The 14593-nt window shown below is 47.0% G+C and overlaps 1 protein-coding gene across 2 annotated transcripts in view; it reads left to right on the top strand.

The window, feature by feature from the left end:
• MARVELD2 (MARVEL domain containing 2) overlaps positions 1 to 14593 on the top strand; it is a 128294-nt gene that overhangs the window by 96972 nt on the left and 16729 nt on the right. For both annotated transcript variants that reach the window (XM_085632382.1, XM_085632383.1), the window contains exon 6: positions 10073 to 10123. In XM_085632382.1, the coding sequence (XP_085488508.1) occupies positions 10073 to 10123 (51 nt within the window). The remainder of the gene's footprint in view (positions 1 to 10072; positions 10124 to 14593) is intronic.

Here is a 14593-nt window from a genome sequence, read left to right as displayed (position 1 = left end):
TGAGCCTTCTCAAAGGGGCTTTTCCTGAGCTAGCCTAATGAAACTGGGATACAGAGATTCAGAGAGTGCACCTTTTTCTGCTGGTGCTCAAGAAACAAGTTCAGACTTCAGAAGAGAGTATCAACAGGTCCAGAGCGGTAATTGTGTACTTTTGGAACTATCTGCTGAGGCAAGGGATCTATGAGACAGCCCGCCCAATGGTAAGCGCAGTTTCAATAACACGACTTTCTTTGTATGGCCAGACTTTTGTCATTCTACAGTCTAGAGGAGATGTAGGCTGAGACAGCTTATTAAACCATTTCAGACGTTGGGGGTTAAGCATTTTTTATTAATCCTGCTCCTCTGTAAATTATTTTAAAAGGCAAGACTCATACATTCTTATTGGAGGTTAAGGTTAAAGAATATCTTAATGTGCTTATTGATCTATTGACTTTTTGTGGTTTCCTCTCTAAATATCTGTGGTCAATTGCCTCCTTTGATGTATTGGCGTTATCTGATCTGGAGTGCACTGGATCTGATTATCCCCTTATGATAATACGTGCTTTTTCTTTTTTTTCTTTTTCTTATTAGACACAATTTAGGTGGCCAGTGCTGAGAGGGAGGTGGCAAACGGTGAACATGGGAGCTATCGCTCAGGCCTTGGGAGGTCTAATTGCTTCTAGGTTGTGGTCTGGGGGACAAAGAGGGAGGAGTCTATTAGGAGGTAGTGAGGAGGGGGGATTAGTCTGGGTTTGGGATGGGAAGGGCTTTGTCGGGGAGGGGGTCAATTCAGGGGTGTGGGGGAAGTGGTGCACAATGCAAGAGCAAAGTTGACTAAAAAATAGGCCAGAGCGAGCAATGCTTCAGGGTAGCACAGGAAAGGCTGATGCTGAAGGTGGTCCCTGCGATCTGGCTATTGGCGTGATTAATTGCTAATATGTTCCATATAATGTAGCGACTGTGAATATCTGTGGCCTAAATGATAATGCCAAAAGTTGAAAAGTGGCCGAAGATTTAAAAATGCTGTGGGCTGATATTTCTTCTCTGCAAGAAATGCATGTCGAGGCGTCAAGGAAAAACTTGTTGGAATCTCTCGGCTTCACACTTATACTCTACACAGGGCACCAGAACCCTAGGGTTGCAATATTGGTGCATAAAAATATATGTAGCTTTAAACTCTGTTTGGCTGATAAATATGATAGAGGGGGGCTGTCACTAACTGCCACCGTGCTATTGGCGTCTTTACTTTATGTTCAGTTTAGGGGTCAATGGTAGATGACCCTACAACTTTTAATTTTCTGGATATTGAGTTGGCATCATGGCCAACCCCGATTATATGCGGAGATCTGAATATCAATGTGATTGGAGGGTTGTTTGACGCTGGAACCAATAGTTATACTGGCCGTAAATCTAAAGTTTTTAAAGCTCTGCCTCATTTGAGGGAGGACCATGGACTACTTGACATATGGCATAAGATTAAATGCTGGACCCCGGCTATTCTTTTTTTCTCAGGCACCCATAGGACACACTCCCAACTGGATTACTGTTTTATACCTGTTTGCTGCCAAATTGAAAAATGTCCCCGGGTAATGTCCGATCACAACACTCTCGTTATTGAGATCCCTCTTGTTGGGCACATATGAATAACCGGATTCCTGGAATACAACCGAGGGAGTGCCTCATTTGTAATAGCGTGGGATGCATTCAGAGTCGGTGTAAGGAGGGAAATGCTTAGCTGCAGCCTGAACCGGCAGAAAAGACCAAATCAGAATATGAGGGAGTTATATGGAGAGCTCAAAGATGTCGAGGCGCAACTCATTGTAGCGGTCTTGGAAGGGTTAGACCTTGAGAGAGTCCAGCAAACACTTATATTAGGTAAGACAGCCATTAATGACATTTTGGTAAAAAGAGCAGCAGAAACATTTTTGGCGGGAGTGCAATGAATACAGCGAGCGTGTAGGATATCTCCTTGGGGTACGCACTAGGTAAAAAGTGTTCAGAGGGGAGATTACCAAAATTAGAGATTGAAGGGGCAACACCGCTACTGATCTAGATGGGATTCGGTGTTTCGAACATATTTTGAGAAGGTTTATTGAGCTGAGGAGGAAAATATAAGGCAATATCTTGATTCAATTCTAGTAAACAAGATAAGCCCTGAAGATCGGTATCTTTTGACGCTCCCTTCACTAGAGAGGAAATCCGAGAGGCCCTTAAAGTTCTCCCATCTGGGAAAGCTGTAGGAGTCAACAGGATCCCACTAGAATTTGATGACCTTTTTTTACCCTCCTAGGGTCTGATCTAGCTAAGACATTCTTATAGGTGCAATAGGGGCAACCGGACTCGTGGTCCTTGGCTAATATAGTAGTGTTATTAAAAAAGGGAAAGCCCCTGCAAGACCCTGGGTCTTATAGACCAGTTACGCTAATCAACAGCAACATTAAGCTATATTCTAAAGTTCTAGCCCCGCAGCTCAGTCAGATTATAGGTAAGGCGTTCTCTCCTAGACAGCATGGTTTTATTCCAGGGAGCGGGACCACAGATCATATTCGACGAGTCAAAACGCTTTTTGATGCGGCCACTATCTCCATGGATCCCATGGCATTAGCCCTATTAGACGCAGAAAAAGTGTTTGATAGGGTTTCTGTGGGTTGTTATGAAATGGTTTGGATTTGGGATAAGCTACATCAAGGCTGCAGTCTATCATAAACCTACTGCTAGGCTTCAGATCATGGGGAGATAGTCTGGGCAAATACAGATTGTGAGAGGCAACAGGCAGAGGTATCACTGTCCCCCCTTGCTATTTACTCTCTATATAGACCCTTTGATTTGGAAGTTAGAAGCTAATGCACTAATTAGTCCTATGCATTTTCAAGTATGGAGTACCAAGGTCCTTGCTTGAGCAGACTATTTTGCAGTTGTGACGCCCAATCCTGGTTCGACACTGGAGAAGATAGAAAAAGAGGTCCAGGTGTCTCGGATGTTTTCCAGTTATTCTCTAAACTGTCAAAAAACTGGTGGCCAATAGGCAGATACAAATTGTTGAAACACGATTAGTTGAGAAAGCTGTATATTTGGGTTTGAATATTGCAGCAGATGTGGACCAAACTATGGAATCCAGTCTAGCCCCATCATCCAAAAGGCGAAAAGAGATTTCTGGAAGATGGATAATTTGCATTTGTCTATTGTTGGCCGCTGCAATGTGGTGAAAATGCTATTTTTACCCAAAGTTTTTTATTGCTTTAGGGCAATCCCACTCGGGCTTGCGAAATGTTGGTTCAAAATAATGGATGACATGATATGCAGATTAATTTGATCATATGCAAAAATAGAAGAACACTGAAATACATGACGCTCTCTAAGGACAGAGGGGGTGGGCTGTCACAAATGTGAAACTTTATCAGTGGGCAGCTGCACTGGAGTATATGTGCTCCCTCATTGGAGGGCATGTGAGAGATTGGTGGGATGGAGAAAATACACCCCCCATTTATGACCTATTACTTGGGGAAAAGGCCTGAAGTAGTTTTTTGAGGCACATAGAACCCAATTATTACAAGAAGGTCCGATTCAAAACCCACTGTGCTGCGTTTGAGATCTGGTCAACTTTGAGGTTAAAGACAGTGCTTGATAGGCTCAGTTATTATACTCCACTGCAGAGAAACCCAACACTTTCCGTAATTTTTAAGGACTCTTATGTGCTCAGCTGGGAGGGCCAAGAACTCAAAAGGTTGGGGGATTTTTATGCGGGGGAAAGATTAGCTTTATTTGAGGAATTGCAAGTGGACTTTAGGATTAATCATAAGGAATTTTATAAATACCTACAGGTCCGTGTTTTTATTCTGAAGAAAACCGGGGGCTCAGGAGGCTTCGCCAAAGATGCTCTAATGGAGTTACTAAGGATTACGGAGGGGTGTGCAATTAGTCAGATATTTGGGGGTCTGAGTTCTTTATTACTGGATTATCTTGAGAAGTATAGCGATAAATGGCAGAAGCTGGGCACCTCAGACTGTTGTTTTTACGAATCCCTTTAGCTAGGCAATACTGTTGTGTTCAGCTGGTTTGCAGGCGCAACATTACAAACATTTTTCAACCTTTATTATACACCGGCAAAAATTGCCAAATGGGGGGCTCAGTAGGCATCAGCTGCCCTCGCTGTCTAAGTCAGAGGACGGATGTGGTTCATATATTCAGTACATACCCTGCGTTTGAAACATTTAAGCGCGATATAACAAAGTTCATGGAAACTGTGCTAAAACGTAATGTTACTCTGACCCCCGAGTTAATGATCGCTGCCACAGATGACAACAGAACTCTCCTTGACCATGGAGAAACTGGCCCTGATCCTCCTCGACCTCTCTGATGCATTTGGCAGCATTGCCCACCACACCCTCATGGGACAGACTCTATAACATTGTGTTATATCCTAGCTATATTGTAGTTTGTCATCAATCGCTCCACCAGTGGAACCCTGTAAGTATGATGTAACATGGAATGTTGGTGTATGAAAACCACAGTTGGATAAGGGCTGAGAACCATGCTGGCTGCTCCTGGTGGGGCTGTATTACTGCTCTACTATTGATCTACAATAAATACTCCTAAAACATCTCAACCAGCCTGGAGTGATTACTACACATTGGCATACAGCAAAACGCCCTCAAGTGGATCGCCTCCTTCCTCACAGGGCACACACAGAGCACCAGACTGCCTCCCTACACCTCCGCACTCAAGGACATCATATGCAGCATACCACAAGGATCATCCCTCAGCCCCACCCTGTTAAACATCTACATGACCCCCCTCGCAGATGTCGTCAGATCCCACGTACTTAACATAATCTCTTACAAGACAACACTCACCTATTCCTCTCACTCACCAAGGACCCCTCCGGCACCAAAATCAACTTCTGCAGCGCCATGACTGATGTAGTCAAATGGATGAGAGACTACTGCCTCAAACTGAACTCTGACAAAACAGAAGTTCTAATCTTCAAGAAGACCACCTCTGTTTGGAACCACAGATGTGGGCTAGCAGGACTCCGATCCACACCGACCGACCATGCACGAAACCTTGGCATCATCCTTGACAGCCAGCTGACCATGAAACGACAAGTCAACGCAGTCACCTCCTCCTGCTTCCATACCCATTGCATGCTCCGCCGAATCTTCAGATGGATCTCAATCAACACCAGAAAGACAGTCCCACAGGCCCTTGTTTCCAGCCACCTCGACTACAGCAACATGCTCTAATCTGGATCTCCACCCAGCTCCTCAGCAGACTCCAGAGCATACAGAATGCTGCTGCCAGACTCATCCTAGACCTCCCCAAATGAACCTGCTTCAGTCCACATCTCAGAAACCTCCACTGGCTCTCCAGCCAGAAGAGATGCCAGTTCAAGAACCCCATACATGCCTACAAAGCTCTCCACGACCAAGGACCTTCGTACATCATTCACAGACTGATCTTCCATCTGCCCTCAAGGCATCTACGCTCCACCTTACTCGCCCGCACCTGTGCATCTGACAGTCGCAGCAGGGACTGCTCCTTCTCCTGCACCACCGCCAAGACCCGGAACAACCTGCCTCTCCGCCTTCGAACAGCACCCTTGATCCAGCACGAAATCGGGGAAAAAGAAGAAAGAAAAAGGCAAATTTGACAACTATCCTCCCTGCGTCGCAGACCCGACGTCACACTAGCTCATTCACACACGCATTCATTGGTGGGGCCCATAACACCAACACTCATACGTTTCCTCTCATGATTCTGCACACAGGAGGGATGATGATTACGCGCTGGACATGTGGGGGAGTACCTTATTACCTATAGGGAAGAAAAGTTATTTTACAGAATATACATTAGCATCACCACCTATAGAATCCTAACCTTAAACATCAAGGCAATCCACCACTTGGTCGATGGACCAATTAGTTGGACTGGTTGATGGTGATTTAGAACCAGCTAAAACGCATTTAAGACTCCGAATCCTCCACTCTCTTCATTGAAAAAACCACAAACTCGTAATTTCTGTTAATCAAATATTTGTTTATCTAAATTTTGTTTGCAATTAATATTAGCATTTTGGTCAATCAAAGTTTAGAATTTTGTTCAATCAGCACAAATCGCATGACACCTATTCTTGCTATCTGGATTTTTCCTAATTCATTTGGCTCTGCATAACCGAATTTAGCCGTTAAATTGTCCAAATAAAGCAGGCCAAAGCTCAAAGTCCGAAAGTTCTTTGCTCAGCACGTTACAGTCCCAAAGATCTCCAAAGGACCAGAAATCGTGCAAGCATCTGTCCTCGCCTGTGGGGTTGATAGGGGTGTGCAGTCATCGAAAACCGCAGGATGCCTTGAATGCCCCTCCCTATTCTAGTACCCTTTTTATAATGAAATTCGGAATAACATGAAACATTCTTAGGCTAAGAAGGCAGACGATTGGCTAATTGGAAACATCCGATTTTTACATTACTTGAGGTTCTCATGGATTATGCTGGTTCACTTCCTCTGTCCATGTTGCCCTTATGCAACAATGTAAAAGTTTTGCTTGTATGTCCCAATTGTTCATTTAGACCAGATTTTACTGACTGAAGTTTGGCAATCCTCCATGTTCCTATCCTTGACCAGGAACACTGTGCCTTGAGGTCGCCGGGAGGTCTACGGAGCCATCCGAGTTTGCGCAGTAGGCATCGTGCTCACAAGACGGTGGGCACTTCTGAACTCCATTTTGGACGCCATGATTTGGTAGGCCCAAATGCCAATTTAAGCGAAACAAACACAAAAGAGTAATTAATACTAAGAAATGAAGATTCTAATGTTAAACCCTCACTAATCCCTTTGTTTTAGTATTTTCCTAGCTTTTAGCGACATTTAAAGCAATAAAACTCACCCTTACGGTCCAAAACGGGAACGCAAACATCACAAAAGCAACATAAATCATGCGATATCCTATTACCACATGTACTACTATTAATATGCGTACATAATTTAGTTATTCGAGTTATTCTGCCATGCAAATAGCAATAAGTCCCACGTGTAATTGGTGTCTAATAAAAATGCAAATAGTTGATTAATAGAACACAGCAAACCGTTAGTCAAATTATACCATAAGTAGGTTATATAATTAGTATTTTCATGCAAGATAGAGGAGGTATACAAAATTTTGCTTTACCTGCTCCATCACCCTCCCTGGCGGACTTTAGGAATAAGCTCAAGACTTGCCTTTTTTACAGGAACACTGCACTTTCAGCACCCAAATTCCCTTAGGGGTGATAATGTTGTGCATACAAACGATGATTGATTGATTGATTGATCAATCAATCAATCAAGGAATTTGTATCGCGCACTACTCACCCGGAAGGGTCTCAAGGCGCTTGTGGAAGGGGGTCTGCTACTGCTCGAACAGCCAGGTCTTGAGCTGTTTCCTGAAGGCGAGGTGGTCCTGGGTCAGCCGCAGGTGGACAGGCAGGGAGTTCCATGTCTTAGCCGCCAGGTAGGAGAAGGATCTTCCTCCGGCGGTGGCTCTCTGGATGCGAGGGACGACGGCGAGGGCGAGGTTCGCGGATCGTAGCTGTCGGGTGGGCGTGTAGAAGGTCAGGCGGTCGTTGAGGTACCTTGGGCCCAGGTCGTGGAGGGATTTGTGTGCGTGGGTGAGGAGTCTGAACGTGATCCTCTTGTTGACAGGGAGCCAGTGCAGGTCTCTCAGGTGGCTCGAGATGTGGCTGCGTCGGGGGGCGTCCAGGATGAGACGGGCGGAGGCGTTCTGGATACGCTGAAGTCTTTTCTGAAGCTTGGCTGTTGTACCGGCGTAGAGGGTGTTTCCGTAGTCTAGTCTGCTGGTGACGAGGGCCTGGGTGACAGTCTTCCTGGTCTCGGTCGGGATCCATCTGAAGATCTTGCGGAGCATGCGGAGGTTGTGGAAGCAAGATGAGGAGACGGCGTTGACTTGTCTGGTCATCGAAAGGGAGGAGTCCAGGATGACGCCCAAGTTGCGTGCGTGGTCCGTTGGCTTGGGTGCGGTGCCCAGGGCCGGGGGCCACCAGGCGGAGGGCGACGGTCCCAGGATGAGGACTTCTGTCTTGTCCGTGTTCAACTTCAGGCGGCTGATGTTCATCCATTCGGCGACATCTTTCATCCCTTCGTGTAGGTCGGCTTTGGCGGTGTCGGGGTCTCTGGTGAGGGAGAGAATCAGCTGGGTGTCATCGGCGTAGGAAATGATGTTGAGGTTGTGTTGGCGTGCGATGGCAGCGAGGGGTTTCATGTAGATGTTGAAGAGAGTGGGGCTGAGCGATGATCCTTGCGGGACGCCGCAGATGACTTCGGTGGCCTCAGAGCGGAACGGAGGGAGGCGCACTCTCTGTGTTCTGCGGGAGAGGTATGAGATGATCCATTCCAGAGCAATCCCCTGGATGCCGGTGTCGTTGAGGCGTTGGACTAGGGTGCGGTGGCAGACAGTGTCAAATGCTGCGGAGAGGTCAAGGAGGATGAGTGCCGCTGTTTCACCTTTGTCGAGCAGGGCTCGGATGTCGTCGGTGGCTGCGATGAGGGCGGTCTCGGTGCTGTGGTTGGCTCTGAATCCGGATTGCGATGGGTCGAGGGATCCGTTCGTCTCGAGGAAGGCGGCCAGCTGCTTGTTGACGACCTTCTCGATGACTTTGGCAGGGAATGGAAGGAGCGAGATAGGGCGGAAGTTCTTGAGGTCGGTCGGGTCCGCAGTTGGTTTCTTCAGCAGTTCGCTGAGCTCGGCGTGCTTCCAGCTCTCCGGGAAGGTGGCTGTGTCGAAGGAGGTGTTGATGATATCTCGGAGGTGGGGTGCGATGGTAGAGGCGGCCTTGTTGAAGACATGGTGGGGGCATGGGTCGGTCGGAGATCCGGAGTGGATGGTGTTCATCATGCGTGTCGTGTCTTCGAGGGTCGAATGTTGTTGGGCATGCACAGTGAGGGGGGTTACAAGGCCCGATCAGTTCTTTGTGTTTGTAATCATGGCAGTGGTTCGTATCTGCATTGCATTAATCTGGCTGGATGCAATACAGCCAGACTGACCACATCCCCCGTCATTTCGCCAATGGCTTGCACATCTGTTATCAATATACAATTTGGAAATTTCCTTGTATGCGCGCAAAGGAGGAAAAGCCAGGAAGAAGGGGAACCGGATCTGGGCTTCTATACCGGACTGGGTTAGTGTCCTGCGGTCAGCTCAGCCGGATTAAGTGGTCAAAGGTGCTAAACTAGGTCTCCCGGAATTAGTGAGATTTTCTCCATGGCTGTCATATATCAGATGTGCACAACTCCCTCGGGAACAACAATGCTGCAAGCTAGAACCACCTTATGCACTTTACTGTCTGAATTAGCACTCAACTCTTTTTATCCTGGCTGAATTCAGTAATATTAGTAGCATATTTTGCACCGTGGCTATGAATTGCATGTGTTTTCAACGTTTCAATAATTGACATTGAGATTAGTATGTTTTTGAGTAATGTTTATTGCTCTATTTGCACTATAATCGATGAGTGGCACTTTATATGGCTTCAGTGAACTATTTTCAATGTTTTAATGTCATGAATTAAGTGTAATTAGGCTGAGCTCAATGTGACGTTCTCAACTCGGTTAGAACATTGTCATAAATTTGGAGTAGTTTTAAAAAAAATGTTTGCATCTGCAAAATTTATACAAGGTAACTTTATGAATTTATTGGTTACCACATCGAGCTGTTTATATCTGTCATTGCAAGGATAGGGTTTTTTTTTATTATGTGACTCTTTTCATGTATATTTATATTTGAAAAATCTGCAATACATTTTTTTTTTTAAGTAGAAACTTAAATCACTTTTAACCTTACAAAAGGCAAAAACTCTATATTTAGAGCCTAATATGACTTGGGGCCTGATTTAGATCTCGGCAGACTGGTTAATCTGTCACAACAGTGACGGATATTCCATCCGTCGAAATACAAATCTCATTATATCTTATCGAATTCATATTTCGGCGGACGGGATATCATTCACCGTTGAGACGCAGTAACTCGTCTGCGAGATCTAAATCGGGCCCTATGTGTCTGCATAACTTTTTGTGCATAACTCCTTTTTCTTTTGCTTTTTTAGGAATATGACCGGGTTGCAAAAGTCCTTCAGGAATACAAAAAGAAAAAGAATGTGAGTATTGCTAGTTTATTTTGCTGAATTTTATATCCTCGAGTCCTGGTGTTTGCCAAGCCATGTAGTGTAAACCCTTTTGTTAAAGATTCCCTTTGAAGAGCTTCAGGAACGCTGACTGTTTAATTCTTGAAAATTATTTACTCATGAAATTGAAATTTGTATTTGTAGGCTTCTAAGTTACATATTTACATATATCGTCTATCCTATTCCAAAGAGTGTTTAGCTTCTGTATGCAAACTGAGTTATTTATTTATATTGCTGTATTCAAATCTTGTAATAAATTACAAGAGGAGTGTATAGCTATATAGATTTATTTGTGAGAGCATCTTTTATATTTTGCATACCCATTACTAAGTGATTGGCAAAATGAACGTCACTGCTGTCAACTCATGTTAGCTAGTATAGGCCTCCTGTTCTCAAAGACAAATCAACTATACACAGTGGTGGCTGCCTCTGTGCGGAGGTGGGGGGGCAGGAAGGGGGGAGGCATGATTTAAAAATAAAAAATGTACTTACCTTCTTCGCCGCCGCACGTCTCTTCTCAGTCCTCGCAGAACACGGGAAGCACCGAATCTCCCGGCGTCTCCCAGCCAATCTCGACACTACAGGAGTAGCGTCATGATTGGTCTCAGCGGCCATAACGGCCGCTCAGGCAGTAACTGTGAGGCTGGGCATGTTCTCCATTGGGCTGTGTAGCACAGCCCAGTAGTCAACATGCCAAGTGCGCATGACTGTTTAGACAGCCCCAGAAGGCCAGTCAAGCCGTCATGTGCCCTTAGGCTTCAGTAAGGCTGCGCTCTGCCGATTATCCATTTAAAATTACTTTTTGCTCTGCTTTTTGTGTGTTCGCTTGTTAAATTGAGGGAATTTGTGGGGGGCTGAATTTGCATTTTAATTGTGGGAACTTGTGGGGGGCTGAATTTGAATTTTAATTGTGGGAATTTGCCTTTGTGTCATCTTTTTGGAACAAGCCTCGTATACTGGGCTTTCGTTTGGGGGACGTTTTTCTTGTAATCTAGCGGCCATCTTGAGTGCGACGCGCGTTTTTCGCGGTCAGAACTCTAGATGTTGCACGCTGTTCCTCGGGCCCAGCCACGCCCTTTAAGTAGGATGCCTGACAGGAAGCGCAGCGGACGAGCGCAGCGGGCGCGCCGAAGGCGCGCCTAAGGTAAGCCCGTCTGCGCCCGTCAGCGCACTGTCAGGGCATAGGGCATGTCATTCTGTCCGTCCTACCTCTGAGTCCTTCGGCCCACTTATTCTGTCGGCTGGGTGGCTCAAATCTTTATAGCCACCTCGGTGCCCTATTGATAAAGTCTGCTTTAACCTCCCCTCCTCAGACTTTGTATGTGGTAGCTGTGCGTTTCGCTTTACGCCAGAGTTTATACCATTTGGCTCAGCTGTTGTCTCTTCAAGTTCCATCACCATCAGCGCCTGCCTCATTAATGCGAGATCCGTGAAAAGGCACTACTTGGATGTTTTTGACTTGATCATAGATAATAAACTGGATATCTTGTTTGTGACCGAGACTTGGCTTGATGCTTCTTCTAATCCCTTAGTGAACATGGCTACACCCATAGGATTTAAAGTTCACCGGGTGGATCGCTGCACTGGCAGAGGTGGTGGCTTGGCCATCTGGTATAGGGACAATTGGACCTTTCGAAGTGAAACTTCTACTCTCTGGGGCAATTGCGAGGCCTTGCATTTTAGTTTGCAACTTTCGGCCCAATTCACTCTTGGTGGCTCTCTGATTTATCTCCCCCCTGGCTCAGCTGTGAACTTCTTTTTTTTTTTTTTAAACTCTTTTTATTTAAACATAGAAACTTAGGTCATGTTACACAGCATCACATCTCACATAATATAATTGCATCGGTTTACACATGCGTCGGTACTTTCTCTTCCGCGCTGCAAGCAGAGCTACATTAAACATACATTGCGGTTCACAGTGTACAGTGGTCCTCTGGCGACGTGATAGCCAGCGGCTCACATATCCCTCCCCGGTATGTATTCCACTTAGTCCAAATCGCCACCCATTTTTTGGGACAACCCCGTGCTATGTAAACGTTTTTCTCGCGGATCATGCACCAGTCCATATCCTCCTTCCATTTCTTTAACGTAGGTGGCGTAGCGGCCCCCCACAGCTGCGCTATGTTTCGCTTTGCCACCATCTGCCCAAGTGTGGCCCACAACCTCCCGTGCACAGTTAAATCTGTGGGCTCCCACACATTCAGGAGGCATCTCTTGGCCTCCGGCAGCAAGGGCACTCCCCACACCTCACTCACAACTTTCAGTGTGCACCGCCAGAAGCCATGAACTACTGGGCACTCCCAGATTATGTGTAGGAATGTACCCTGCATTCCACATCCCCTCCTACACATCCCGTCCGCCCCACTCCCCATGTGGACTAGTTGGGCCCCTGATATGTAGACTCTATGTAAAATCTTTAGTTGTATTAGTCTTAGCTTCGCCGATATAGCCACCTCCTTTGGCGAGGAGAGTGCTTCCTGCCATTCCTCATCGTCCACCTCCAGGCCATCCCTTACCCATTTCTCCCTGAGTGCCACGAGGGGGTCAGGGGTGTGATGGATGAGCTTTTTGTATGTGAGAGAAATACATTTGTCTGGCAGATGCCCATCAAGCAGTCTATCCTCAAGTGGGGACGCCTCAGGGAGCTCCGAGCCGGGTCGGATGGCGGCTTGCAGGGCATGCCGTATCTGTGCATAACGGAAGTGTTCCGACGTCGCCATTTCGTATGTCTGTTGCAGTGTAGCAAACGTCACCACTCCATCCCGCCCCCATAAGTCCCTAATGTGCGAAATGCCGATGAGGTCCCATTTTGCAAATCCTTTGCTACGCCCCAGAGTACCCAGCTTCTCTGTATCCCAGAGGGGGGTTGCTAACGTAAGTTTATTTGCCCACCCCAGGGTTTTGGTGGCCACATGCCACACCTGGACTGCGTGCTTCGTGGGGCCAGTGAGCAGATACCTATTGGGTCTGGAATACAGGGATCTCGTGAAGTCACCCCCCGGCAGCTGCCACCTGTCCATTCCGAACGCTGGGTCGTCGCCACTTCCGTACTGGCATTGGTTTATTGCTGCCAGTTGCGCTGCCCAATAGTATTTCCTGATGTCCGGAAGGGCTATACCTCCATCATACCACCCCAATGTGAGCTTGCCTAGCGCAATTCGGGGCCTGCCCTCCCACAATAGGTCTCTCTGCAGGGACTCGACCTCCCTAAGGGTGGTTTGCGGTACCGTGTCTGGGTAGTTTTGGAGGGCATAGAGGAATCTAGGCAGGGCCATCATTTTGAATAGGGCCGCTCTCCCTAGTAGGGACAGGGGCAACCTCTTCCAGACCTCTACATCCCTTCGCAGCCTTCGCAATGGAGGTAGCAGGTTTTTGTCGTACCGATTTTTAACGTCAGTAGTGATGAATATCCCTAGGTAACGGAAGCCATCCTCCGCTATCTGAATTGCGCAGTCTCTCGGGAGGGAGGGGGCTTTCCCGTGGAGCATGTAAATCGATGACTTGCTCCAGTTAATACGAAAACCTGAGTTTCTTCCGAAACTGGCGAATATGTCTAACACCACCCTTATGGAACGCACCGGGGAAGACAGATAAAGCAGTATATCGTCTGCATATAACGAGATCCTGTCCTCCCAGCCCTCAGTCCACCGGAGTCCGCGGATGGCCACGTCCCTGCGTATCCAAGCCGCCAGTGGCTCAAGCGAGAGAGCGAATAGCAACGGCGACATGGGGCAACCCTGTCTTGTACCTCTACCAAGAGTGAATAGCTCTGACGTCTTGTTGTTAACTGACACTTTCGCGAGCGGTTCGGCATATAGGAGGCGCACCCACCCTATAAATTTGGGCCCGAAACCTAGTTTCTTTAGCACTGCAAAGAGGTAAGCCCATTCAAGGGTGTCAAATGCCATGGTTGCATCCAGTGAAACCACCATGGCGTCCTCCTGGATTCCGGGGCAACGCCCCAGAACACCATGTAGGCGTCTAAGGTTGAGGGCGGTATTCCGATGAGGCATGAAGCCCGACTGGTCAGGGTGCACTAGTTTGGTGATGACAGTACGGAGCCTGTTGGCTAAGACTTTGGCTAGTATTTTGGGTTCCGCGTTAAGGAGTGAAATAGGTCTATACGACGTGCACTCCGCCTTCGGTTTCCCTGGTTTGGGAATCGCGACCAACGTGGCTATGCGCTGATCTTTAGGTAACATTTCCTTCTTCTGACTATCGTAGTACATGGCTTTCAGGTATGGCACTATCTTATCAGGTTTAAGCTTGTAGAGTTCGATAGGAAGGCCATTGGGCCCTAATGCCTTACCCAACTTGAGATCACCTATTGCTTTGATTAGCTCTTCTGTAGTGAGGTCGTTTTCCATATCCTCTCGTTCCCGGTCCATTAGGGTGGGCAGATGAATGTCTGCTAAGAAGGCAGCGGAGTCGTCCTCCTTGAGG

Source organism: Triturus cristatus, chromosome 2_1 (genome assembly GCF_964204655.1).
Source record: "Triturus cristatus chromosome 2_1, aTriCri1.1, whole genome shotgun sequence".
Classification (NCBI taxonomy): Eukaryota; Metazoa; Chordata; class Amphibia; order Caudata; family Salamandridae; genus Triturus; species Triturus cristatus.
This window is presented reverse-complemented; position numbering and strand designations above follow the sequence as displayed.